This window comes from Sturnus vulgaris, chromosome 1 (assembly GCF_052056855.1).
Source record: "Sturnus vulgaris isolate bStuVul1 chromosome 1, bStuVul1.hap1, whole genome shotgun sequence".
NCBI classification, from domain to species: Eukaryota; Metazoa; Chordata; class Aves; order Passeriformes; family Sturnidae; genus Sturnus; species Sturnus vulgaris.
Window position 1 is genome coordinate 31,127,091 of NC_142243.1, and position 27,929 is coordinate 31,155,019.

Consider the following 27,929-nt stretch of genomic DNA (forward strand, 5'->3'; position numbering starts at 1 on the left):
ATCTCATCATTGGAACGGCTTGATAGAATCCTAAAAACAGATCACTGAGTGGATGTTAGCATACGTATTTGGAAGTATGTGCTCAGTTTAAAATTAAAAAATATAATTTAGATCACTTTTCATCTCACAGTTCCACTGTGATGATCACATGGGAGAACTGAAGTGTCTCCTGCTTTTTAATGACTTAGGAGAATAAACTATGCAGAGAAAAGAATGCACAATGGGATTACTTTTAATACTTAATCAGAAAACAAACCCACAATATTCCTTAACAGAGGTGTTATTCCTCACAACACAAAGTGTAGAAATTGCTTTAGGCATTCTCATAAAAGCAATTTCATTTATAAAGAGAAACACAAGGTAAGGAGGAAATGTTCAAGAGCTGATGTTTTCTCTTATTTAACTGACAAGTTTCTTGATTACTTGGCTGGCTTTTTATTTCATATCTGTCAGAAAATTTATATTCCAGCAGGTAAGATTCCTGAACAAAAAGAGCTCTGAGCAGAATGTTTGTTTACTAATTAGGCATCAAATTGCTGACTACTTATTGTTGCATACACCAATACATTGCACATGAAAACACATATATTATACATATCAATAAGCATGTGGGTGGAGAATCAGATGATCACCTTACATCAGTTCCAGCAATCCTTTTTGGTGACTCTGTCTGTGAGAGTGCACACATCCATACATAAAACCTCCTTGTCAATGAAGGATAGGACATGACAAGCATTTAGTTACAGGTTATTACTGATTTGAAAGAGTAGGTGTAAAATGGGGCTGTAAGAACAGCTGCAGAAAAGATTTTTTATTTTTGTAGAGAGAAAAGAGAATGCTTCATAGTACTAGAAAACAACAGATTTGAAAAAAGTCCAAAAGAATATCTGAAATTCCAGATCCTTTTCTAAGACCTTGAGCAAAAACCTCTTTGTTGTTGCTGGCATTAAAGACATGCTATACAGCTTGAGTAAACCTAATGCTTCTATTCAAGACTGTCTCAAAGGAATGAAGCCAACTAAAAGATTAGATGGAATCTGAGTTTTAGACCAGAGATTCATTTGTAACAGGATTCCCTTTAATAGCAAATGCTATTTAATATTATTGATGTGGGCGTTACGGTCCCCAGAAGCATGTCATCTCCTTGAAGAGCTCTGTAATTCCTTTAGTAAGATGACTGTACAGAAGTCTCCTTCCCTTTTGATAAATGACCCAGAGGGCATTTACTGAGTTCAAAGAAAAGGCATATTTTTTTCCTTGCAAAGGCAATCTATATAGGAGAGAGAACACAAAGAATTTCATTTTTTTCCCCCTCCTATAGACACTTTATTTAATATGTATATTCATGAATAATGTTTCTTTTTCTAAACTGTTGACTCATCTTTACTTAGGTGCATATTATCATATAGCATCCTGAACAAATGATGGCATTACCTTATATGTTATATAGGCTTATCCCAAGCAACATTATTGAGTCAACTGCCCAAGAGAACAAAAGTAATTACATAATAAAAGATACAAACAATATGGGTGTTGACTTGCAGGTAAAAATAACTGTACAAGTTAATACAACAGTGCATGAAACTCAGTACAGCCATTTTTGGTGAATCGGTGATTTTAGCCCCAAGAAAAACACAGGACTGCACCCTTGAAAATAAGAATCCGTGATTTATTTCTTTTTCTTGATTCCTGAATATTGGTTAAATCTCTGATACCTTCCGATGTCCTGCTTTCCACGGGAATAAAGCTGATTTTCTTCCTAGTAACTGGTACAGTGCTGTGTTTTTGATTTAGCATGAGAATAATGTTGATAATACAGATGTTTAGCTGTTTCTGGATTTAGCGTGAGAGTAATGTCGACACATGGATGTTTAGCTGTTTCTCAGCAGTGCTCATATTTTTTCAAACTTTTCAGTTTCCAGTGCTCTCCTGAGAGGAGGTGCAAAAGAAGCTGGGAGGGAACACAGCCAGGACAGCTGGACCAAACTGGCTGAAGGAATATTCCACACCATGCCCAGGATATAAACTGGGCTGGAGCTGGGCTGGAGCTGGGTCTAATGAATGCTTAGGGCTGGGTTGGGAAGCAAGTGGTGAGCAATTGTCTTGTGCATCACTTCTCTTCCTTGAGTTTTATTCCTGTCTCTCTTTTTGTTGTCTTCTGATCACAAAAAAATTAATTTTGTATTTTATTTCATTTCAAATATCACACTGTTTTAAAACTTTTATTTAATTCAAAATTTTAAAATAATTTTAAATTAATGAAAAGTCTATTGTGATTATGTCTTTTTTAAAGGAAATATAATTTTTTTCCCTTAGTTATAATCCCCCCATATCTAGAGTTTTACAGCAAATTTAACGTTGTGTGGCAAGAACTGCAGTATGTGTAAATCCACTTACTTTTTATTAATGCTATCCTGTGACACATTCATCATAGATGCACACAGAGTTTGAATGGAATTAATTAAATGTAAAGATACAAAATTTCTATATACAATTCAAGAACAGTAGTCAGATTCAGATTATTAATCTTATATTTCAGGTTTTCGTGTTGAAATTTCCATAGTTCTCATTCCAGATTTACGCCAGAGATTAATTGCAAAAAGGCAGCGTAAGTAATTTTCAGTTACTTATTAATATATTTTGTTTCTTATCCTCATCATAAATACTCAACATATGTAACTCGTGAAGGTACACAGCCAGTAAATTTTCCTGTTTTAACGCAAACTGCATTAAAACTCTTTCAGTATACCTTTCTTTTACAGGCAAATTAATAAGACTTTTTACTACAAGATTGTCCTATAGTGCAAGAAGGACTAAAGCCACTTCAGGAAAGAAGATACTATTTCAAAATGTCATATTTGCCATTTTTGCTAAATACTACAGATTATATTAACTTCATGTTACAATTTACCATTCATCTGCTTTAAGAGGGACAATTCTCAGCTGAGAGATCTCGACTGCCACTGTGGTTGTGTCAGATTTAATGGAAACTTGTAGTGATCATCACCATCCTGGGGTAAGATTTGAAGGGAACAAAACACAAATCACTGCATTTTGCTATAAACTCTGAAACCTGGCTGGGTTTTGAATCAGATCCCATGTAATTTAAGGTAGGAAAATATCTCAATTACTTTTAAAAAGTAGGTTCTAAACAAACAACCAAGCAAAAAAGCCACAGGAGTCTCAGTTGCTAAAAGGAGTCTTGACACTCAGGTCCTGATCTGTGCTTAGGCACGTTGTGAAATGGATCAGCATGTTCCTAGTGTAGAATTTCCTGGAGTAAAATAATCACCTTCTAGAAGTGTTAAATTAGTCTGTACAAGTCTATAGCAGCACTTTCCCTAATGCATTCAGAAACATCAAGTACTAAAGACCAGAGAGCCGTACACTTTACGTAGTTACTTATCACCTGTCTATCCATAGGTGGAGACATAGATCTTCCAGGGATCCCTAGGGCTGTGGTGCTGTAACTCGTTTTTGTAAGGCAGAGGTGACACGTACTCTCAGTGAAGCTCATCCTCTCCCCTGCTGCTCCTTTCCCTGAAGCAATGACTGATCAGGTAAAATGGGTAGCATTGACCAACTCCCTGCTTCTTCACAGAACTCACTGCACAGGCTGGTAAGGAAAGTGCTGGTGCTCAGACATGTCTATCATTGTCCTGGTCCTGTTTCCCATCCACTCTGTGAATTTTCTAGAAAAGAAAAAGGTAATAGATTTTTATCATATCCCTTTCATATCTTCTTCATCTTTTCAAGCCTTTCTATGTTTTCCTCAGCCTTGATTCATGCTCCTACCCCTTTTCTGCAGTCCCACACAGTCAGGGGTTCACAGCTCACCCTGACATCAACAAAGTATTTTATCAGCAAGATAATGATATTTACTTCAATATTGGAAGCAAATTCTTTAATAACAAATTAAGCAGTAAGAATAGAATTAAAGATGCATGCTGAAGACACGGAAAGATTTAGATTACTAAAGTGAAGCTAAGGCATGTGGGCTGTTAATGAGTGATATGACCCCTAAGACTGTGTGGGACAGTTGTTGGAAAGAACTGTCATTCTCTCCTGCTACAGCCTGGAGGAAGCCAGCTCATTCTCTTGCCTTCAGAGCTTGATAATGACTGCTAGGTTGCAGAAAAAGCAAAGAGCTTGGGATTCAATGAGGAAACCAATAGTTTATATTTCCCCAGTTTTACAGTCAAATGTAGACTCTTTGATCTAGGCTAGTGGAAGATAGTAGCCCTTTGAAGAAGACATTAGAAATTTATAAAGTATCTCAGAGATATGATGTCAAATAACAGATAGCATTTATGCAGCAATTGTAAAACAAATAATCTTTCATTTTCTCACAAGATTCCTATAGAAATTAACCCCATTGCTACTAAATTTTTAAAGCACATTAGAGTAGCATGTGTACTTCCTTGTACATCTATTTTTTCACATTAGTCAAATATGTAGGATAAATATCACATAGTAAATACTAGCAAAAAAAGACTTAAGTAATCTTTTAGTCTTATGTATCTTGTTTCTTATATTCATCATAAATACTTCAATCCTTTAGCTTTATATACAGTTGTGCTCTGCTAAGATTAGCACAGACATGAAGCTTATAAAAATCATCATCTTTATAATTAATTTTAGCCAAGCTTGCTCTATTAGGAATAAAATAATGAAGGTAACTGTTAAAAAGGAAATGGTTAAAAGACAAATCATTCTTTCTCTAACTAGAATAAATGGAATATTTTTGTATTTTGAAGGGTAAAAAGTGAGATGAAACCGAGTGAAATTTATACAAAGGTGTCTGTGATGGACTGTCAGCTATAACACAGCATGCAAACCAAGACAATTAATTCTAATAATTTTAGAATAAAATTCTTGCAACGTTTATGCTGCTAATACAGGTGAAAAATACAGAACATGACAAGATTGCTTCTGCAGAAGCAACAAATATATGCAGTAATGTTGTCCATAATTTTTCATGTGTACATCACCTATTTGTGACATATAGTTTTCCAGGTGGCATCCATGTTAAAATATACATTTTTGAAGACCAAATGTTTTGTGATTTTCCATGATCTCTTTAGCTCCTTTCTCAGCTGAGACAATGCTGTTGCAAAATTTGTTTGGGAAGGAGTTGTTTTTATCTGTGGCCTCATTGTGCCTGTGACCATGGACATTCCAAAGAGTTTCTGATACTCTATGCTACCAAATGATTAAAGAAGAATAATGTATTGTTTACCTGTCTTCAACATATTTCCTCGTCTGCCTAGACTTTCCTGCAGAAGACACTTGTTTTATTTCTCTGAAATAGATGGGAATATTCGGGCACATCCTTCCAAGGGAATGCTGTCCTGGTTCTAGGTACTTAAAGTGGTAGGTTTAGGTTTTCTTTCACAGAAACATAGAATCACATAATGGGAAAGGTTGGAAGAGCTCATCCTAGAGCAGCGTGCATCCAGCTCATCCTAGAGCACACTGCACAGAACTGCATCCAGACAGCTCTTGAATATCTCCAGTGAGGGAGACTCCACATCCCCTCTGGGCAACCTGTTCCAGTGTGGGGTCACTCTCACAGTAAAGAAGTTCTTCCTCATGTTCAGGTGGAATTTCCTGAGCAGCAGTTTCTGCCCATTGCCTCTTGTCCTGTTGCTGGGCACTGAGAACAGCCTGGCTCCATCCTCTTGGCACCCTCCCTTCAGATACTGGCAGACATTCGTGAGGGTCCCTCTCAGTCATCTCTTCTCGAGGCTGAACAAGCCCAGCTCCCTCAGTCTTTCCTCATAAGAGAGATGCTCCAGTTCCTTAATGATCCTTGTGGCCCTCTGCTGGACCTGCTCCAGGAGCTCCATGTGTCTCTTGTGCTGAAAAGCCCAGAGCTGGGTACATTACTACAGATGCAGCCTCACCAGGGCCAAGGAGAAGGGCAGGATCACCTCTCTCAACCTGCTGAAAATCCTCTTTCTGGTGCTCTCCAGGATTTCTTCAGCCTTCTGGGCCACAAGGGCACACTGCTGTCCTTACAGTAGTAACAAATACAGAGCTGTGGCTAAGGAAAGGCCGGATAGACCACCTTGCTGGAGGAAAGCTGGAGAGCCCAAGGGCAGACTGTGCTTACTAGGAGTCCTGTGATGCATTTGCATCAATGTGAGTCTTGCAGAGCCACATCACTACATGCCTCATTCTCTCCTGACCACTTCCTCGTCTTTCAGCCTCTGCCACTTCCATCTCCTCACTCAAGACTACAATTACAACAAATGACTATGGCTTCTGATGCTGCTTTGCATTTGGCCTGCCCAGTATAGACAGGTTATTAAAGGAAGCTACAAGAAAGCTGTACACGCCTACTGACTCTGAACAGGTTTTCACTTATGCAGCAAATCAGAGCCTATCCCAACACCCAGGCTGTGATCAGAACTAGTTTAAGCCTAGGCTACTTTGGAGACTATATTCTAGCTTGAAAAAACAGGGAAGCACTAAAAAAATTAAGAATTATTCTAAGTAAAAAGTCTTCATATGTGCCTTATGTAAAGAGTAAAATCTGAAACTAAGCACTGCTCAAGTTTGTGGGTTTTTTAACATGGTTAGCTCAATCTCTCTGTGATTAGATGTTGCTTTTATAGCCACTGAAGAAGTAACTGAAAGTGTTTTTGATATTCTCTAGAAGCATTTGCCACATAAAACTAAAAAATAATGTTTCCAGAAAACATTGGTAAGTTGGTATCTGTCTTTAGAGAATAATCTTTCGTGTTGTTTGCAATCTGATATACTTGTAACTTTCCTTTTCTTCATAATAATTATTCTTTTTTCCACTTGAGTAAGCCAACAGAAAGATCCGAGGTTTGAGCTTGTCATTCCCCCTTCATTCACTATTTCTTTCAACCAGGCATACAGAAAAAAAGCTCTTGTTCAATGCCAAAGTACTGGATCCTATCTTTTCAGCACTGAAAAGAAAAACCACTGACTTTTCTTTTTAAAAGCCACACTTGTCATTCCTCCTGTTCAAGCCTAATCACAGGTATTTAAGGTGTGACAGCCACAAGTGACATTGCTTACAGTCTCTTGAAACATGCACTTCTTAGCTTTAGTATCCTTTCAAAAAACTGTTACTTGTTACTTTCATGTAAAAGAGAAACCTGCTCATTTTTCAACAACATTTCATTAATGCAAAGTATTTTTGGATCTGAATGAGATATCTATTTATAAACGCAGCCCCTTCTTGTGCCTTCTGCTCAGTTGGCAGGGAAGCTAGCTGGAAGGGGCCAAGGGGCTGACCAGAGCAGCTCACCTTTCCACATCCCATTGTGCAAGGGTCCAGACAGACACATGAGACTCAGATGACCAGCTGTTCTAAACTGGTGATTTGTCTCATTTCTTTTCTACTTCAATTGGAATGGATATACAAAGATCAACCAGCCCAACTGCCTGACCACTTCAGGGCTGACCAAAACTTAGAGTATATCATTAACAGCATTGTTCAAATGCCTCCTAAACACTGATGGGGATGGGTGATCCACCATGATCTACCACCTCCCTCAGAGGGAATAGAATAGAATAGAATAGAATAGAATAGAATAGAATAGAATAGAATAGAATAGAATAGAATAGGTTTGTATTGGAAGGGACCTAAAGGATCATCTAATTCCAACCACTCTGCCAAGGGCAGAGACACTTTTCACCTGATCAGATTGCTCAGAGCTCCATCCAACCTGGCCTTAAACACTTCCAAAGATGGGGCCTCCTTAACTATTCTGGGCAACATATTCCTGTGTTTCATCACCCTTATAGGAAGGAATTTTTTTCTCATTTGTAATTTAACCTACTCTCTTTCAGTTTGAATCCATTCTCCCTTGTCCTGTCATTACATGTTTTAGTAAATAGTCCCTCTCCATTTCTCGAAGCTGTAATTAGGTCACTGTGAAACCTCTTTTCCAGGCTGAAAGAGAACTTTGGCTCTGCTTTAATTGTTTTCATGCCTTCACTGATGTATACCTGACATTTATCACTGCCTGAAGTTATGACCACCTTATTCTGAGCAGTGATGAGAGGCTAGTTTGAGAGGAGATGAAGGAGCTGCAGTTTCTAGCATATGGGTTGGAAGGAACAAGCCATGTCATTCTATGTGGAATGGAAGCTAAAGACACTGAAAAATATCTATGCCTTCTTACAATTTCAATTTCCCAGTTGCTTTGAACACCAGCTATGTAATGATCTCAATATTATCCAAGGGACTAGGGATACAATCTGTTCTTTCAACCCTACCCTCAGTAGGTAGTGAGACTGCTGGGAGAAGACTTGCTTAGTCTTCAAAACTTTGTTAGGCTGCTGTGAAGAGCTGATGCTGTTAGTGTGTACATTAACAGAATCTTAGAGAGCTAAAAATCACTTCTGTTAGGAAAAGTGGGACAGTCTCATTAAAAAAAAAAAAATATAGAAAAAGGGCAATGCTTGTTGTAAAAAATTCTTCAGAGTATCTCCTCTAAATCATTTCAGAATAAAGCTGATCAAACAACTTCTGAAACTTCTTGGCTAATTCAGTACATATTAAAAGCCATATCAACACAATGCCTTCATGATTATTTAATCATGGTCGTTATTCCACTAGGAGTTACTCAGAGGCTATAGTCCCTCTAGAGGTTTCCCTATCTGTCTTCACAATAATTGACCTAGTAAAAAAAAAAAATTCATTTTTCACTAAATGAACTTGAAGTTACATTAAGCAGGGTGAGCTGATAAAACCACTCCTCACCACAGAAAAGGGAAAAACACTCCTTGTGTTTCCCCCTCTCTCTGTCACCTAGCACCTGCTCCCACCATGTAGGTAGCACCAGGCACCTCTTTGTCACCTGTTCAGCTCAGTGACACAGCACACGAGCACAGGAAAAGAGAACATTCTCTATGAGCAGTGAGCTTCTTGAGCAGTGAGCTCATTTGGCTTGAGGAGGGGGCTGATGGATATCAGAGCAGGCAGAGTAGGAGAAAGGGCTCTGTGGGAGCCAACAGTTCTTGCAACGAGGCACTGTGAGAACAGGAGGAGCAAAACCTGCCCTTCTTGAGGGACAGTGAAATGTTAGAAAAGGTGATTAGGGAGATACATCCCAGAAAATTTTACCCTCTGTTTCTTTCTCAAATGTGTCAGTGTTCACTTGTGTGAGTCTTATCAGGAATGCTGCTCAGAGGAAGGAAGGAAGATGATGAAAGATGGTTATTTGCAAAATCACTGGAACAGTATTAACCTGGAAAACATAAAAATAAAACACTCACCACACAATTACAACATTTTTTCCTTTTTTATAGTTTTTCCTTTTTAAAAATATATTTCTGCTTTCTGACAATTTTCATGTATTTAATAATTTTGTTCTTTCAAGATAACCCAATAATATGTCTTTAATTCTAGCATTTAAAACTAGTTTCCATTATTAAATCAAATACTCTTAACATCCTGAAGAGAATAATTTATTATTATAACACATATAAATAGCGCATTTATATAGATTATAGAAAAAAATATTCTTATCAGAAAATGCATTTCTCATGGAACTGGTAAAATAACAACACTTGAATACTCATTTTTCAATATACAATGCATTATATAAAATCTGTTTTATTAATAAAATGTCATAATAAAAATTAAAACAAAATTAGAGGTTGAAAACCACATTATAGAAATATAAAAAGTTTATAGTTAAAGTTAAACCATTATTCTGGAAAGTAAGACTAGTCACACAACGCCATGCACAGACCCTAAGTCCAGTTCTGTTACCAATGATACCTAAAACTCTCAGAACAAAGCAGGTCATAATAAAGTATATTCTGTCTATGTCACCTGTTCAGAATTCACCTTTTTTCTTCCTTTAGGCTGGTCTCCTATATCAAGCATAGGAGATTAGAGATCCTCATGAATTTCTTTCATGTCAGGGCAAACTCCTTTGGAAAACGTTTGTTCCTCTTTTTTTTTTTTTTTTTTAATTAGCTTTCTTAGCCATAAAAATTGCATTCAGGTCCGCTATAAATATCTAAACCAAACTTACTTCATATAAAGTAGAGGTACAAAATTTAGACCCATGGTTATACTCATAAATAATCTTAAACACTGAGAACTATTTTAACATCAATACACCAAAGCAAGCCCATAACACAAATATAGCATTTTATTTCTTCACATTTAAAACATAACCTTAAAATGGATTATTTTGTAATTTTTTCCATGCTATACATTCCGAGTGCACAGGCTGTCAGTACACTGCCTTTCTAAGTAACAACATCTTGTTCTAGAGCAATGCTAGTTTAATCTATGGAGTACTTCCTTTATTTTTCCAGTGGAATAACTATTCTCTACTGACTTCAATCCCTTAGGGCTTCAGTATAACCCAGTATTCCTTAATTTAAGCTTGTTTTTCATGTCATCGATAATGTTGTTTTTTTTCCCCAAAACATTACAGCTTTCATTTCCCTTGCCCAAAAAAGCCATCATGTGCATCAGCAGCTATTTTATATCCTTTCTGCCCTCTGGTGACCTACATTCAAAACTTCCCTTAGAAGAAAATCTTTCTTCACACTGAACAAAGTACTCTAAACCCAGCTTTAAAGAACTCGTTATTGCAATCTTAGTGAGACAGCAAAGTCCAGTAATATGGAAGATGTAAGTTCAGTGGTTGTTCCACAAAAGGTTTTCTTAGCACTCTAGGCAAGTCATGCAGTTGGATCCATGACCTTAAATAACCTTTTTGAGTACATACAGACTTTAACACTTCTGTGCTTTGATATTGCAGCTGTAGTGGGAGAAATAAAACTCCCTGTTTTGACCTGAGTGTTGTAAACATAAGAAGGTAAAAATTAGAGGGCTCTTACACACCCTGGAATAAACATATAGTGATAAGATCCTCTCTATGAGCCTTGCACAAAACTCATAGATGACAGATTCAAGCAATTTTTCAGAATGTGTGTATACCGGAATGCGCTTTTTTTTTACAAACAACAGGAAGATCTTTATTCAATTCAATGGTGCAAAATGGGAACTGCACAAAAAGAGGTGCTACAGAAAAAATACACTCTTGTATTATTAATTAAGAAATAGAAGTAATAATTAAATTAAATAGAAAAATGAATACTACCACAATCAGTGCACTCTGTACTATTAAATTATTAAATACCATAAATAGCTCAAGCTTTCCATAGTGTTCCAATTAAGTTTTAACTGCATATTACTCTATTATCAGTGATCTACCTGCAACAAAGAGAGGCTTGAAGAGCATTACTTTCCAGTTTTTGGCTTCATTAATAACTGTAGCAACACTGTTTACCAGAGTTTATAGAACCTTATTGATCAGTATTTTCACTGTCATTGGTTGCAAGACAGACTATTCATCTTCGAGGGATGGTTCCACAGCTCTAGGCAGCTGACTCAACACCCCTCCACAGCTGATGCATACACTGCTCCCTGCCCTTCCCACCCTTCCTGACCACTCACTCCTGATGCTTGCACCATGCCAGCTCCACAGCTTATGAGGTCTTTTTGGGAACCACTTTTAGTCAGCAGTGGGTCATGTCAATTCACACCAAAGCCTGTTATAACTAGAATACGGAAGGATGGGTGCTTGAGGAGACAGAAACATGTGGATCAGAAAGAAAGGGAGCAAGGGCATGGGAAGTAAGGCTTTCTTGGCCACTGAGATCATTTACAGTCAATAATGACTCTTGCCTTTAATGTGTTCCTTCATTAACCATAAATATAGGCTAAAAAGGTCAGCAGGCAGAGCCGGTTCATTCATACTAAAGTATTAATACTTTCATACATACATATATACTTTCAGTGCTTCTTTTCTGGAGTGCATTTAGTATCTGCTGAAGGGTCACATCCCAGACACATTCTTCAGATGTTTGGGTCTTCTGATGAAATTAGAAGATCAGACACTTGGGCTAACACCAACAAGTCTTCCCAAACTATGGTACAGCCACACAGCTATTTGCATAAGCATCCTCTCCTCAGAAGCCAAAAAGCAGAATTGGCAAAAACTGTCATTGACTTGTGACTGGGAGATACTGGGATGGTCAAGAACCATTTGTTGGTGGCTTTTTTTGGAAAACAAGTAAAAAATGCCTGCAATAAATAATAATGTAAAAAAATAATAACAATAATTTTAAAAAGAGCTGACATACTTTAGACCTGAAATTCTTTAAGAATATGAAATATCCAGCCAAGGAGCTCCTCCAAATTATAGAATACTGTGAGACTAGTAAACCCAGTGAAATGATAATGCCTGATATCACTCAGTTCAGCTTTTGGCTTAAGAGAAATGACTAGAAGCAAGGCCACAGAGGATACTAGACCAACATGTCCAACATGCCATGGTAGCTCTCCAGAAAGTGTAACTGTATTGCACCAATTAAAGCAGCATTAGCTTCTCTTTGTAAATATCTGCATCGGCAGCATGATAGACAGGGGATCAGCTTCCACAAATATTTTGAGAATGGTAACTGTTTCGTCCTTTCTGCTTATTTTTAGGGTCATTCACATATTCTATGAAACTTTAATTTAGCTTTAAAATCGCTATGAGGCCACCACATGTCCCAGTGCTGCTCATATACCACGTCTCATGCTGAGTCTTTGTGAGACATTCCTCATTCTGGGCTTATTTGTTCACTAGGTATAACTTAAGCTAACTCTGCCCCATGTATCTTAAGGTCAGACTAGTTTCTCCTGTTTGCATTTCCTACTTAGGTTTTCCCTCCTGATACATCAGTCAACTTGTCCCTGTACACAGGTTGAAGCTGAAAACCACTGTGGATAACCAGAGTCTGGGCTTGAAACCTGAGCTGAAGTAACAGCTATAAGGTGTTCATGTGGGTCATGCTGCCAGCAAAGGCAGCTCAGGAGTCCAAACAGCATGTCTCTCTTTCCAGCTATGATACAAGCACAGTCTCACAGCAAGGCTGAGCCTCTTACAAAGGAGAGAAAGAAGAAGAGGCCTCGTGAAAGCAAAGGGAATAGGTGTAGAGATGTTCTGCTAACCTCACAGTGAAGAAATAGTGTCACACATCTTGTAGCTGATCTCCACTGCTGCTGAAAGATGCCATTCTAGTCTGTGCCTGGCCTCATCTTCTCACCCTCCCTCTGTGCTGCTTCATCACCACAGGCAGCTGAAATAGCTTAGTTGAGAAAATATATTTTGTGTGACTGTTTTTTCCAGTTATGTTAAGTGAGTTTCTCTGAGTTGCTGCATGGCCACACTGATACAACCACAGGGAGATCAATGGTGATGCACACCTGGGCAAGAAGAAGAATCATTCTTTTTAGAAGAGTACCTTCTGAAATTGGCTAAAGGCAGTTGTGAAGCCACACAGCTGCATATGAACCTGGCACAAGTAAGAGCATTGCTGTGAATCAGCAAGTAAAATTAAGGCCAAGCCCAGAAGACTTCAATTAGTTAGTGAAGCACTACATTTGCTAATGACTTGTGCTGCAATGACCAGTGAGATCAGCATAGGCCACCATGATTTGAAAGATCGTGGCTTTTCTGAGACAGGCATTGTCAAGAACAAGCAAACTCAGAGAAAGCACAGATGTTAAATGTTTCTGAAGTTTCTGTAACTAAAAATGGGAGATTACAAGGTCTGTCAAAACAGAGAAAATAAAAATCCACAATATGGGTTAGAAAATAAAGAATCCACATTATTCTCTGATACAGAATAGCAGAAGGGATCAAACTGGCATAAGTTCCAGTGTGCCAGTTTTCTGCTTCTAAAGCAGAACCTGCTTTGCTGTGCCAGCTATCTCAGTTTTACACAGAGACCACAGGAACTTTGCACAAAGTATTTACTTATCACATGAAACAGGTGTCAAGTTTGACTTTGGTTATCCCAGTTGCTCTCCTTCTCACTCTCTGTTTGAACCAGGAAAAATAGCTAGTGTCAGCATAGGGATGTGGACCACGGAATTCTACTTAGAATAAAATTTGTTGCCAAACTGACAAAAAGGTTTAGCTGCTTACAGCCAAACATTTCACCTGCATCACTGTGTGGTTTCAGCAGCCACTGTCTGGCTGTTCTCTGCTCCTTCCTCTCCCTAGAGGTTGAATGCATACATTCCCAAGGAGGGAGACTTAATGGTATCCAAGGAATTTGGCACTCTATTCATGCACTTTAGTCATCTCAGCTAAGCACCAGAGCAGAGCTTACTCTAGAGCTGTGAGGTGTCCTGCTGAAGCTTCAGGACAGATGTCACTTCAGTGAGAATATCTTCCATTTTTTAATATGCAAAATATACACATAAAACCAGAAAGTTTCTCTCTTTCTCTCTCTCTCTCTCCCTCTCTCTCTTAACTATGTTTTAATTATTATTTTTTCAGGTAAGTTACGAGAGAAACAATTTCCATATTATATTTTATGTTGACCTTTCATCATTTTTTTTGCAAGTTTAATGTTTCATTGTAGGGGGGGGAAAAACAAACAACAAAACTCAAAAGATATCTTTCACTATCTGGCAACTGAATTTAGCAGCCTTCATACATTTGTCATTGCCAGTACGTATTTCATCAGGAAACCACATGAGATAAATTAGATTTCCTGTTCAGCTTAGAGAGCAGCAGAAGGCATCTAGCCAGTGCAGAGTTGTTATTCACTGTTACAAGAGACATAACTCTGACATTAGGACTCTCTAGTAGTTCATCTGAAGACTAACATGAATGGGCTGCATGATGTCAGATTGGTTCTGTCCACTTCTGTGAGCTGCTTATTTCAATGTACAATAAATTCACTGTCTAGGAAAGCTGTCATTCATGCCAGGCAACTGTGCCTGTGCTCTAAAACATAAATTTAAATATATAGCTATAAATTAAGGTGTTCTTCTAAGGCAGATGGAGAACTGTTCATGGCCACATTCTTCTGCTAAGAAGAAAAACTTGAACCCTGCAATTTCTTAGCAACGGCTTCTTTGAGCACCACGTAATTCCAAGCAGCATCCAAAAGCAACTTCCTTTTTTTTCCTCACATAACAACTGAAACTTGATGAAAAGAGAAGAATTTTGTTATGATTTATAATATGACTTTTAACTCTTTGTGAGTCTTGGCAATATACATGAAGCTCTTTACAAAAAAGAAATCACTTGTATTTCCGTCATAATTTAACTCAAAAACAAGGTAAAAAGGAAACCACTTAAGTGGTTAAGTATGACCAATGTAAAATGGCATATTTTCTTCACAGTTTTTCTGATATTTTTTTCCTTATAAGAGAAGAAAGAAGAGATTCCAGTAACCACTTCTCACAAACAATAGCATCAAACACCTGTATTTACAAAGCCAACACTAACCTTCAGAGAGGTTTAAATTTCACTAATAAATCAGTTACAATTGAAAGGTTACAACTATTTGGTGGAAGAGGGTGGTTTATGTTTTTTGTTGGATTTCTTATTGTTATCTGACGTGCCATCTGTGGTAGAAGAGCTATTCAGTTGTGTGATACAGCTCACCTGCACATCCACAAAGATGCTCAGAGAGACAGTGGGAGGATGGGGAACCCAAATTATACCGTCAGGCCACCCTCAGACCCATCACAGAAGCCATCAGACCACTGAGGACCAATCTCCACAAGTCCAGAGGAGTGCAGGGAAGGCAGAGTAGCAGGCAGAGACCTGGAATCATACAATCAAAGAATCATTTACATTGGAAAAAAAGCCTGTAAATGATTGAGTCCAATTGTTAATCCAGCACTGACAAGTCCACCATTAAACTGTCCCTGAGTGTCACATCTATACATCTTTTAAATATCTCCACAGATAGTGATCCACTACTTTCCTGGGCAGCCTGTTTAAAGGCTTGGCAACCCTTTCAGCAAAGAAATTTTTCTTCATATTCAATCTAAACCTTCCCTGGTGCAATTTGAGGCCTTTTCATGATGTCCTATCCCAGGTTAGCTGGGAAAAGAGGCTGAACTCCACCTGGCTACAGCCTCCTCTCAGGCAGTTGTAGAGAGCAGTAAGGTTCCTCTTGAACCACGAAGATTTTCCCCAGGATAAACCCCAGTTCCCTCATAGGACACGCACTCCAGACCTTTCTCCAGTTCTGTTGTCCTTCTCTGGACACTCTCCAGCACCTCAATGTCTTTCTTGTAGTGAGGAGCAGTGTATTTCAATATTTCTATATCTCACTACCTCTATTCTTTCTTTGTTCACGTTTTAATTCTTTCACCACCGACTTATTCCAGACGAGCAATTTGGAAACCAGTAATTTAATATAATGTAGTTTGGATAGAGAAAACTAGTAAGTATCTAACTAGCTTCTTCTAATAAGCTTCAGTAATACTTAGAAGGAAAAATCTCTTAAAGCTAGGAAGACTACTAATAAACTAGTTACACAACTTTCCTTCTGAAAAGTTATTTTACTTTATTTTCTGTCTTGCAAGTTTTGTCTTTATTAAAATGTATACTTAATTTTCCCCTTTTGAAGCAAGTGTCAAATATTAATATTGAGAACAGAGACATGATTTTTATGTTCACATTGTATCTAAATATTTACTTCAGATATTTTCTGTGAAGTGGTCCTAGAATTAAAACATTTATAACACTACATTGCCATCACTGTTTTCAAGAATTCTTGAACAACGGGTAGTCTAAATAGAGGAGAATAAAATATCATCTTCAGAAAGGAAAAATCAGCAGTCAACATTATTTCAACATCAAGAACAATACTCTAATAAATTATTAAATTGACACTTTTAAAGCACCTGGAGGGTCAGTGAAAAAGAAACAGGCAGGAAAGATTTGTTGCAAAAAAAGCCTGATAAGCTGCTGTGTTTTCTTTAACAGATTATCTGGCTCATAGCAAAAAAAAAAGCAGTAGAAGAGATGTGCATTGACTTATGGGAATCTTTGGGCACTATCTCACTTGACATTCTCATTAACAGGGCACTGAAACATTTTGTTCTGGGCTAGCTTGCTGCACACAATAGGTGCATAATTGCTTGTAGAAAATACTCCTGCACTTATTTATATTTTGTTTTCAAATAAAAAGGATATATAACATAGAATTCTGTTAGGGTCTGACCAAAATTTGATCCAACGCAAAGTCTTCACTTATGACTTGGTTGATGGAATGGAGAACACACTCAAAAAATGCCAAAGAAAAGGGGTGCAAGGGAGCTGAAGGATTAGAATTCAAAATTACTTTGATAAATGGGAGAAGTGGTCTGTAATCAATAAGACGAAACTCAGTAAATATAAGGACCAAGTACTAGGGTAGGAAAAAATCAAATGCATAAATACAAAATTGAGAATACTAACAGCACTGTAGAAAGACACCTGGCTGTTACAATAAACCACATATTGAATAGAATCAATGATACCATCCTGATGGAAAAACAGAACTCGTCCTGGGACATTCTAATAGATATGTCATATGTAAGGCAGGATTAGGAATTGTTTTTCTTAACTCACCTTTCAGAAGCCCCTGTTTGGGGTAGTTGAATACAATAGTACGAAAAGAAGAGTACTTTTAAAAATGGTTTAAAATATGGAAATTTATTGAAAAAGGGAGAGGTAATATTTGCTATAAAAAATAAAGGCTGATGGCAGGTGTGGAGGTGATATCTCAACCTTCCAATATGTTGCAAATCCTGAAAAGCAGAGATCCCACTTTGTGATTGTGCTTCTTGACACTGAAGACATGACAGAACCTTGCTGGCTTTAATTGCAGCTGGAAAGGTTTAGGATAAAACAGGAAAACCTTCTGACTCTAAGGATAGCTACAGACAGAAATAGGTCACCAAAAGCTGTGGTATAATCTCCACCATTCAACTTTCTAAGAACAGGTTAGAAAAATACTAATCAGAGTTTCTCTATTCCTTTGAGGGAGCGGCAAACAGTGGATCCTGCTGGATTTTCATTCCTGTTACTTTTGTTACACTCTCAAAGAAACAGAAAGTTATAACTTAAATTAGCTATTTTTTTAGTACTAAATGTTTTCATGACAGTTTCTGACAGTGACTTGTCTTTCAGAATTCATGCCCTGGTGGTCTGCTCATTTCAAACAGTAGCATCTGCAGAGGTTAGATCTCTTGCTGACTTTGATCCATTCTCTCAAGGCAGCTTAATTCATCTCTTGATGCCTGCAGGTCTTTGATTCCAAATATTTATCTTCTTTCGGATTTATTTCTGACCACTTGAATTTTACATTTCCTCGCAGAACCTCTCTGACACATTCATCAGCTACAGAGTTCAGATGACATTGTTCTTGATGCTTCCCCCTGGCGTCATGGGGGCTGCTTTTAACTCTTCATAGGCTTATTTATTACTCAAACTATCTAATGCAGCGTGTTTGTTCTTTTAATCATTGTACTATAATGTAGTTAAATATTTACCAAGCTGATTTTAAGGATTTTACTTTCTAAAATACTTTGCCTTAGATTTCATGTTTTTATGCCATTCTGCAGTTAAGATCACTACACTAATCTTCACTATCTTGCAGCTACTGTGACAGAGAGAGTCAGTTGTAATTACTTCTTAAATCAGATCTCATTTGTTACTTAGGACTAAATCTCTTGGGCACCAGCAAAGCCACCGTCTTAAAGCAGTCCTTTGTGGTAACAAGAATTTGCTACTCTTAGCTATATCCTTCAGTGGTATTTGAGCCATTAATCCTGGGTACTTGAAATTATCTATTACTACAAGTTTACTTCTATCTGGACCCTTGTTAGAGCACTTCTCTCACAAGAGTTATTCTTCTACAATAAAATGCACTTCGGAGCTAGGTAAAAATTGAGTCTATGGTTCATGTTATTGCTTCCCTCTCCTCAGAAATTTCATGAAAGTAAAACTCTATCCTATTGAAGAGTCAATATTAGAAAATATATTTGAGACCACAGAATGTGCTTATTCCATCTGTTTTCTTTTCTATTAGAGTTCAAGGAGGAAAAAATCTACCTCCCATTCTCCCCTCCATCTGCTGTACATGAAGACTTGAATTTCCAGGTACATTCATTGATTTTCTCAAACAAGAACCAGCATTGTAACTGGCATGCCCCTCATGAAGATTTCATCTACATTTATTAATACAAGACCTATGTAGAACTAGGTCACTGGTATCAAGTACAAAATTTGGATTACAAATTGCAAGTAACATAGGCATAGAGTATCCCGTTTATGGCTATATGTATTACAGGCATGTTAACTAGTATCCTGGCTGAGCATCATCCCACTTTCCCATCCTCTGGTACTTTGTAAACTGCCAGCCTGATTTCACTGCAATAAATAGCTGAGAGAGATCATGAGTCCACAATCTGGAGTCAATGATCTTGATAGGTCCCTTCTAACTCAGCCTATTCTGTGGTTCTGTCTTTGAACCGTTTAAGTTGAACAACTTTAAAAAACTCATATAAAATGCCCTGGACCTATCACCACACCTGACATCACAGTGTCTCCATTTTTGGAAGATGAGCTGATCAAAAAGCATGTATGTGGGCAGGGCAGCAGTGCTTTCGGTGGCAGCACAGATGCAGGCAGACTTCCAGAGCCAGAAGCGTTTCCTGCACACAACGGGCCACAAATATGAGACTGCAAAGTTGGTTACATCAGACACGACTTTCTGTGTAGTCATATATTGTCAATGATGACAAGGACAGGATACTTTTGAGCATCACATCTGGCTCTATGAGAAGAGTTCTGCAAATGCAGGTGGGGCAGCTCGGCAGCAAAGAGATTTCTAGAATGAGAAGTACAGTATTCATGATAATAAGTTCAATGCTTTTTTTGGTGAGAAGACTCAACACACTTAGTATGTAAGCATGTTGTTAAGCAAGTGGAGGAAATAACTAGTCATGCAGAGACCCAAAGCACAGCTCCCTTATCTCAGTGCCCTGGCAGCATTTTGAGACTGGAAAATCAACAGCAAGCAAGGAAATTAAATTATTTAGGATATTAAATAATGTATTATAATTAACATAATTATTTAGGAAATTAAAACAACCATTTTGATAGGAAGTGGTAGTATACTTGGATATATCCTCAGCTGCATCAGGGTTAGTGATGGGGAAAGAATTCTTTCTGTTATCCTGGCTGCTGATAAGATAGAGTTAATTTTTTTTTCCTAGCAGCTGGTACTGTGAGGTTTGCATTTAGTATGAGAATAATGTTGATAACACACTGCTGTTTTAGGTGCTGCTGAGAAATAATTACTCTAAATTAAGGGCTTTCCAGTCCCCCAAGCTTTGCTAGTGAGCAGGTACACAAGAAGTCAGAAAGGAGCACAGCCAGGACAGCTGACCCAAACTAGACAAAGGGATATTCCATACCACAGAATACCACGCCCAGTACAATAAACGGGTGGAGTTGACAGGAGGAGACAATTGCTGCTCAGGGTTGGACTGAATGTTGATCAACAGGTAGTAAGCAATTGTACTGTGCATAATTTGTCTTTCTTGGGTTTTATTTTTATTTCTCTCTCTCTTTGTTGTCAACCTTTATTATTATTATATTGTATTGCATTATGTTATGTTTGTTATGTTATGTTATGTTAATTATATTATAATTTGATTGATGTTTAGCATTTTATGTTTTATTTTAATTATTAAACTGTTCTTATGCAAACCTGTAATTCTCTCCTCCCCACCAGGACCAGGGGGCAGTGATGAGTAGCTCTATGTTACTTAGGTGCTGGCTGGGGTCAAACCACCACATCCACGAGTTCAGATCTCAGTGGCTCTAGACCAAAAGGAAGGAGTCACTGTGTTGCAAGCTTTTGTGACTAACCATGGAAGACAAATCCAGGGTTAGGTGATACATGGAGGTGCACTGTATCTGAGTGTCCCACAGCACTCTCCTGACCATGATGACACAAGAAGATGATGATCCTTCAAGCTCCCAGCACACTGAGACCAACAGACTGACCCATCAGAGCCACTGGGGACTGTGCCTGCACCCTGGCAATCAAGCTCATGAGCTCATCCATTGGCATTAAGACCTTTTCAGTGACTGATTTAATTACTTCCATGTGGTTGCTGGCTGTGTGGCTTGTCCACCTCAAAAAAATTTTTTATTTTCTGTCAAACTTTATTCTACTCATAGCTTTCCTGATTTTTGCTTTTTTTTTATTTTTTTTTTTTTTTTACATATTTAATAGTATCTATCTCTTAATCAGAAGGAACTATATCTCAAGGTTTTTCCTTCCCTACTTAATCTAACACTGATGATGGTAGGGCATGTCACATACTAAGCCAAAGGGGCTCTCTGGCTTGGGAGAAATAAGAAGGCAATATGTCTGCAGAGAATTACACCTGACAGAAGATTGGGACAGGAGGAGAGAAGCCAAAAATACTTCATACCAATGACAAATATAATCAAGTAACTCCTTGAGCTCAAATATACTTCAGGCAAGACTTGATTTTAGTTTTCAAACTTGTGATAGATTGGGCATAGAAAACTGTACAGAAGAGCATTATCTCTCCCTTGAGGTGGATCATCTCTATGCAGGATGACATGATTCTGGGTGTTGGAAAAAACACATTTTTGACCTAGTAGGGGAACCTCATTGGTAAATGTCCTGAAGTCAGTTTCCACACTGTGTCCGTGGATATGCTGAAGTCCTGGATTGCAGCTGTCACCTGTTACTGTGACAAGAAATAAAGTCTGATGTTTTGAGTAATGTGAGGTAGATTTCACTTTCCCTTCCTAAGCTAAAAGCTCACCTTCGCAATGTCTGATACAATGTCATACAGTAGACAGAGCTGATACAGTAGCAGGGTGTGGAGTGCATGGGCCCTGTCTAGAGCCTCATAAATCCTGTTCAGAATAAGTGATTCAGTGCCTGAGACATACCTGCTTTCTCATAGTAACTGCAACACAGTAATGACATGAGAAGATCCTAGGAGAACATCAGGTGACTGAGAAGCAGGTGCAATGGAATGCAGTACAAGAAAGGGAAGCTTTGTGTTTCAGACCTGGAGAAGTTAGGACTATGGCAATCAAAACTGAAGCATTCATTTATAACACTGGTCTTCCTGAAGGCAGGATTCTTAATCCAGTTCTGTGCTGTCTGAGGTTCCCCAGGATGATGCATTTGCAAAGAGTGGATACTACAGAAGAAATCATTGCTTGAGTTCTTATGGTGCTGTCAATAGATGTTTTCCACAGAATCCAAGTAGGTCAAATACCTCTTGCTTGGTTCACTCGGGATCATGTGGAGCAATGCCGAAGGGGCTTGCTTGCCAAGTACATGATTTCCACTGTGGCTCTGGTCCAGGCTCTTTCTGATCAGTAACACTACGCCTTCACCAAATTCTTCAAAGTTGCTGTTGATGGAGTTGGGACAGTTTACAATAAAACCACCAGGAGTATAAGAGTAAATATCCACCCAAGCCTGCATATATTTCTTGGGAAACGTTTGAGTTCCATGGCAAAGCAGCACCAAAAGCACAAAGGGAGAATGAAAGAACTGGCAAAAGAGCCTTTGGGCTGGCAAATAAGCTTCATTCAGAAATATGGTTATCTGATACTTGATCTTATGCAATCCTGGCAGACAAAAATTACTCCTTCATTTGTTTATATAAATATTCTCACCCCTACCCCCAGCTTCAGTCAAACAGTGTGGTCTTATAGTAGTTCAGCACGTTATGTCTAAGGGCTGAAGAATTTTTAATCTAATACAAGCTACCCTACCACTGTTCTTACAGTTTAGTGAAGCCACCATGTCATTACTGTCTGCTGCTTGCAGCTGCTGGCCTCTCGTCTCTCTGTCCAAATGCAACCTGTGTAAGTGCTGGCAGAGAGTAGAGAAGGGAACCAATGAAACTGGAGCACACAGACAGCTGTCTTTCCCTCCCCCTTCACGCCCTCTCTTTTTTTTCCCCCTTTGTAAAGATATTCGGATGTTGTTCTGTTCTGCATTACATGCCCCACTGTGCTCTAGAGAGTCAGCTTAAATACACTCAAAAATATTTGTCAGTGTGTTAGGTGAAAAATCAATGAATGCTAAAGACAGCTTAAAGAGAAAACCAGAAATGATAAAGAAGAAGAGAGTTTGGGAGCTTAAAAAGGAAGAGAAAACAGGAAAAAATGCAACATACAGGTAGGGATTTGGGGTGAGAGAATATTTTTGAAGTGGAGAAATGAGTGACTATTAGGACAAGGAAAGAAAGTAGCAAAAAATAATGGGAAAAGCAAGACCCAGGGAATTAAATTCACAGAGGAAGAAGCTGGAGAAAAAGAAAATGAAAAGATTAGGAAAACAGAAACAAAGCATAGAAGAACTGACAAACAAGAGAGACAGAAAACTGCACATATGGATAGAGAGAGGATAATTAAAGTATCAAAACCAAGGAGATAAGCTCTTTGTAGTTAAAATATATACACACTGTGAGAGACACAAAGCAATAGAGATTCAGCATTAAGTGGATTTTCTTAGTTTGGGCTGTTGTGCAAACCAGCCACCCTCATGTGATACTATGCCTGAGCTACATCTTGCCAGGAACCTCATATTTCAGTGGGTCTCTGCTCACCCACACATTTCCATGCTGTGCTCTTCTCCTGGGTGACAACACACTTCTAAAGTTCTGAGCCTGAAAGAAAGTGGTGATGAAAGCCTTTTGTTTATTCTTTTTTCTGCTTCTGATATTTCAGTTTCATGGATCTCCATTAGCAGTTGGGACTCCTGTGCCAACAGACATACATCCGCAGACCTGATTTTTCTTTCATATAACTCAACAGGTGAGTGCTGCTGACTTCTATCAAAGCCCACAGAGAACAACCAGCGTCAGGATGCAAAGGGAAGGTATTGGTTCATGTGGGAACAATGCTGAAAGGTGCAGACTCAGAAAGCTTAAGCTGGCAGAAAGAATTTGAGCAAGAGTAACATTTGGAATTTGGGAAAGAGTAGGTGGTATAGGAGTAACTATGGATGGTAAAAATAAAAAATGAAAATCATGGTGACCCTACTAAAACCACCTATATCACCATCATCTTTCATCTGTTGCTTCAATCACTTGCTGAGTTGAGACAGATTTTACTCTTTGCACCCTAGAGGATATTTTTCAAAAGCACTGTACCTACAGCCTCAGATGGAAATCCAGTAAAAGTTTCCATAGGACTTTAAACCTCCATCTCTCACTAAAAAAAAAAAAAAATACTCTGCTTCCCAAAGCTGAGTACACAGAAAAATGCTGCTCTGAACAGCCGGACCCTACACTCACATACACTGTCCAGGGACTGGAGCTCCAATAGAGCTCAGCCCTGGCCCTGTGGTGGAGGTGGCCCAGTTTCCTGCTCATCTGATGACCACTGGATCGCCAGCAGGTCACCTGCTTGGATGTGAGGGATGGTGCCCTGTCCACCTGCCTTGGCAGTGGACTCTCTAAGGGGGAAGCCCTACTCTTGCTGCTCCCTGGCACTGACTAGGAGGTACTGGCTGAGCTGTAAACTGTGAGCTACTACCACTTGCTTGTCTGAACACAAATAATTCAGCGTTTGTAAGGTCATGATCCCTTCTCAACTGTTGTTGCTGTGAAACAAAAGAAAATTTGCCATGTAGATAGAGCAGGAATTCAAGAAGTTTCGGGGAATTTATAGATGAAAGAAGGAAGCTTTAATTACATTCTCTGAAAGCACAATAGTGAGATGTACTTAGAATCCCAGTTCACAACAACTAGGCTGGACAGTTTGGGGGAGCAAGAAGTGAAAATACATTTACAGTGTAGAAAACACAGAACAAGCAATCTTAACTATGTTATGTGTGATACCTTTTCCGTGTACCTTTGGAATGTTGTTTGGAAATGGGCCCACCTCAGGAGCATAGTTTTTAACTTTCACTACTACAGTGGCTAAACTGATAGCCTTTCAAAAGTATGGAGCAGTGCTCTGGGGATAAAATCACAACACAGTGACTGACACACAAGAAAATTGTCTCTTTAGAAAACAGAAACCTTTAGAACTACAGAATTGTGATGGAGTTCAGAAAATTACTGTCTACCCCTGCACTGATGTGGAATCAAATACTCCTAGACTAGGCTGGCACATGAACATCCTAACTTCTCAAAAACTTCCTGTGAAGGAAGCTCCTTTGGTCCAACAGTTGGTGTATTCTGGTGTCTCACTATTACAATATAACATTACAGAGCAGAGATTAAGAGCTTGGCTGTGTTATGTTCATAGTAGGGACAAATATCATTCATTCACTGCCACAACAATTGAATTGGATTTGATGATCCTTATGGGTCCCTCCAACCCAGACTATTCTGTACTGTAATTTTCTACTTGTGACCTGTGTTTTCTGTCTGGATAATGTCTGGAAATATCCTGTACCATGCTTACGTCTATCACTTTCTTACTCTACAATGGTATTTCGACATTTCCTCTCTTCCAGAGAGTTTGTTGGAAGCCTGGAGTAGAGATTAAGGGGAGAGTGGCCTCCTCCTTTTGAAGGATGAAACTGTTGAATAGCTGGTAAAGAACTGCTTTGGCACTTTCGTCTTTGACTTATCATAGAATCATAGAATGGCCTGCAAAGGGAAGGAACTCAAAGATCGTCTAGTTCCAACCCTTCTGCCATGTGAGACTCATTCCACTAGACCAGGTTGCTCAGAACTCCATCCAGCCTAGCCTTGAACACTTCCAGGGATGGAGCATCCACAAGTCCTCTGGGCAACCTGTTCCAGTGTCTCATCCCCTCCACAGTAAAGAATTTTTTCCTAGTATCTAATCTAAACCTACTCTCAGACTGAAGCCATTCCCCTGTGGTCCCATCACTACAAATAGTTCTTGCAAACAATCTCTCTACATCTTTCTTGTAGGGTCCATTTAGGTACTGGAAAGCTGCAAAAAATTTAACTCTATAAATTTAATATAAAATATAAAATTTAACTCTTTTCCAGGCTGAAAAAACCCAAATGTCTCAGCTTTCCCTTGTAGGAGAGGTGCTTCATGCCACTAATCTTCATGGAGGCTGGTGATTTTGCACTTGACAAACAACTTGGGCACATAGCACACAAAATTTAAACTAACAAAATTTGCATACGTAAACCAATTTTTTTTTCTAAATCTGAATAAGGCTTTGCCTTGGAGGTGGTTATTGTAGATCTACCATATCTTGCACCACATAGCTGCCACGACCAGTTTCGGCTTGCCCAGCTATCGCTTCACACCCTTCAGGCTGAGCGGGGCCGAAGCCGCAGGGAACAGCGGCACAAGCATCGGCAGGAAACAACAGCAGCACGGTAATTCATCTGGTTTTAATTTAACAACAACCAGCTTAGGGGAGCACAGCGCGCCGGCGACCGAGTCCCGCTTTGTGACTCTGCAGCAAGACCGAGCGCTGACGGGCAGAGCTAACCCGCCCCGAACCGCGCCGGAGGCACCTGCCGGGCACCGCCGCCACGCATGCGCGCTCATCGCCACCGCCAGCCCGCAACTACATATCCCGGCGTGCCGCGCGTGCCCGCCGCTGCGGCCGAGCCAATGGGGAGGGAGGAAGCAGTCCCCGCCTCCACGCAGCAGGTGTGGACGCCATCCCCGAGCCACCCTTCCCCCGCCCGCAGGCAGAGGGCTGGCGCGAGAGGCTCTTACAAAGGGGTACAGCGGCGGCAGAGCGAATAGGCCCTGGCTCCCCAATGGAAGCCGCAGGAATGCCTCCCTCCCGCTCCCTGGACAGCCGGGAAAGCGGGCGCGGCGGCCGCACCTCAGGGGAAGCGGCGGCTCGGGGGGCTTCCCGCGCGCTGTCAGTTACGAGCGCGCCAGGCGGGCGGGCGCCACCGGGTTGGCCGGCGGCCGCGCGCGGCCCCGCCCGCTCCCTCGCCGGATTCGCTGGCGACCGGGGCGCGCTCGCCGTCCATCATCGGCCCGAGCCGCGGCGGGACCCGGAGCTGAGGGCTCGGCCGGACCCCGCCCCGCCCCGGCCGAGGCTCCGCCCCCCGCCCGCCCCTCCGCCCAGCGCTGTCAAGCGAGCGGCGCGAGCGCGGAAGCCCGGGCCGCCCGCACGTCCCCGCCCCCGCGGAGCGCGCGCGGCTCGGCGGCCACGCCCCCTCCCGCTCGGAGCGGCGGGGCAGAGGACCGGAGGAGGAGAAGGAGGAGGCGGAGGAGGCAGAGGGCTCTGGGCCGCGGCCCGCCCCCGGCCCGCCCCCTGTGCCTGCGGCGTGGGGAGCCGCGCTGAGGCGGAGCGGGGCGACCGAGGGGCCGGCGGCTGGGCTCGGTTTCCTGCTCAGTGGGCGTCGTTGGGGCCCCGGCGGGCCCCGCCCCCGCGCCGCCCACCCCGGGCCCCGGCTGTCACTCAAGGCGGCGGGCTGAGGCCGGCGGCAGCGGCGGGCGGAGAGAGAGGCAGCTACGCCACAGCCCAGCGGCGGCCATTCGTGGAAAAATAGGCCGTCCCGCTCCTCCCAGCTCCGGCTGCGACCGGCCTTCTCCCCGCTACCCCCACCCCACCCTCCGCCTCCTCCTCCTCCTTCTCCTCCCCCCTAGAGCGGCGCCTCAGCGGGGCATTAATGCGGGATGAGCGGTATGTAACCCCCTCCCTCTCTCCCTCCTGTGCACACCCCTCCCTCCCTCCGCTCCTCCCTCCACCCTTCATCCCCCCTCTATCCCGCCCTCCTGAGTTCCCCCTTTTCTTCCCTCTGTTCTCCCCCTTCTTACCCCGTTCTTCTCTCGCTGCCCCTCCGCCCATCCGTGCTGCTTCCTCTTATGCCCCCTTTCTTCTCTTCCTCTCCTGCCTGCCCCTCCGGCTTGCCTCCTCCGTACCTCCCTCCTCCATTCCCCCTTTCTTCGCTAACCCTCCCTCCTGTGCACATCATTCCCTCCTTCATTCCTCTTTTCCTCCCTCTTTCCCTCCCATGCACAACCCTCCTCCTGCCCCCTAAAGCATCGGCGGCCACTCAGTGGCCGTCGATGCTTTAGGGGGCAGGAGGAGGAGGAGGGTTGTGGGTGGTTTTTTCCTGCTGTCTCTGGGAGAGGAAACCAAACCTCCCC

At 40.7% G+C, this 27,929-nt stretch overlaps 1 protein-coding gene and 1 long non-coding RNA gene across 7 annotated transcripts in view; one reads left to right on the plus strand and one right to left on the minus strand.

The window, feature by feature from the left end:
- Positions 1-212: 212 nt before the first annotated feature.
- On the minus strand, positions 213-27,915 carry LOC106864735 (uncharacterized). 6 transcript variants are annotated; one of them, XR_015802964.1, is made up of 5 exons: positions 27,597-27,915; positions 15,465-15,626; positions 9,110-9,233; positions 2,912-3,692; positions 213-1,270 (listed from the first exon to the last, which is right to left on the minus strand). It is a non-coding gene; the product is annotated as an uncharacterized LOC106864735 (long non-coding RNA). The 6 variants fall into 6 exon arrangements; XR_015802962.1 differs by having other exon boundaries at positions 3,410-3,692; positions 27,597-27,909; XR_015802969.1 differs by lacking the exon at positions 213-1,270 and adding an exon at positions 1,303-2,158.
- The window catches only part of SP4 (Sp4 transcription factor), a 28,213-nt gene continuing 27,494 nt past the window's right edge, over positions 27,211-27,929 (plus strand). Inside the window, exon 1 of the mRNA XM_014894362.2 lies at positions 27,211-27,462. Within this exon, the coding sequence (XP_014749848.1) occupies positions 27,456-27,462 (7 nt within the window). The 5' untranslated portion in view covers positions 27,211-27,455. The remainder of the gene's footprint in view (positions 27,463-27,929) is intronic.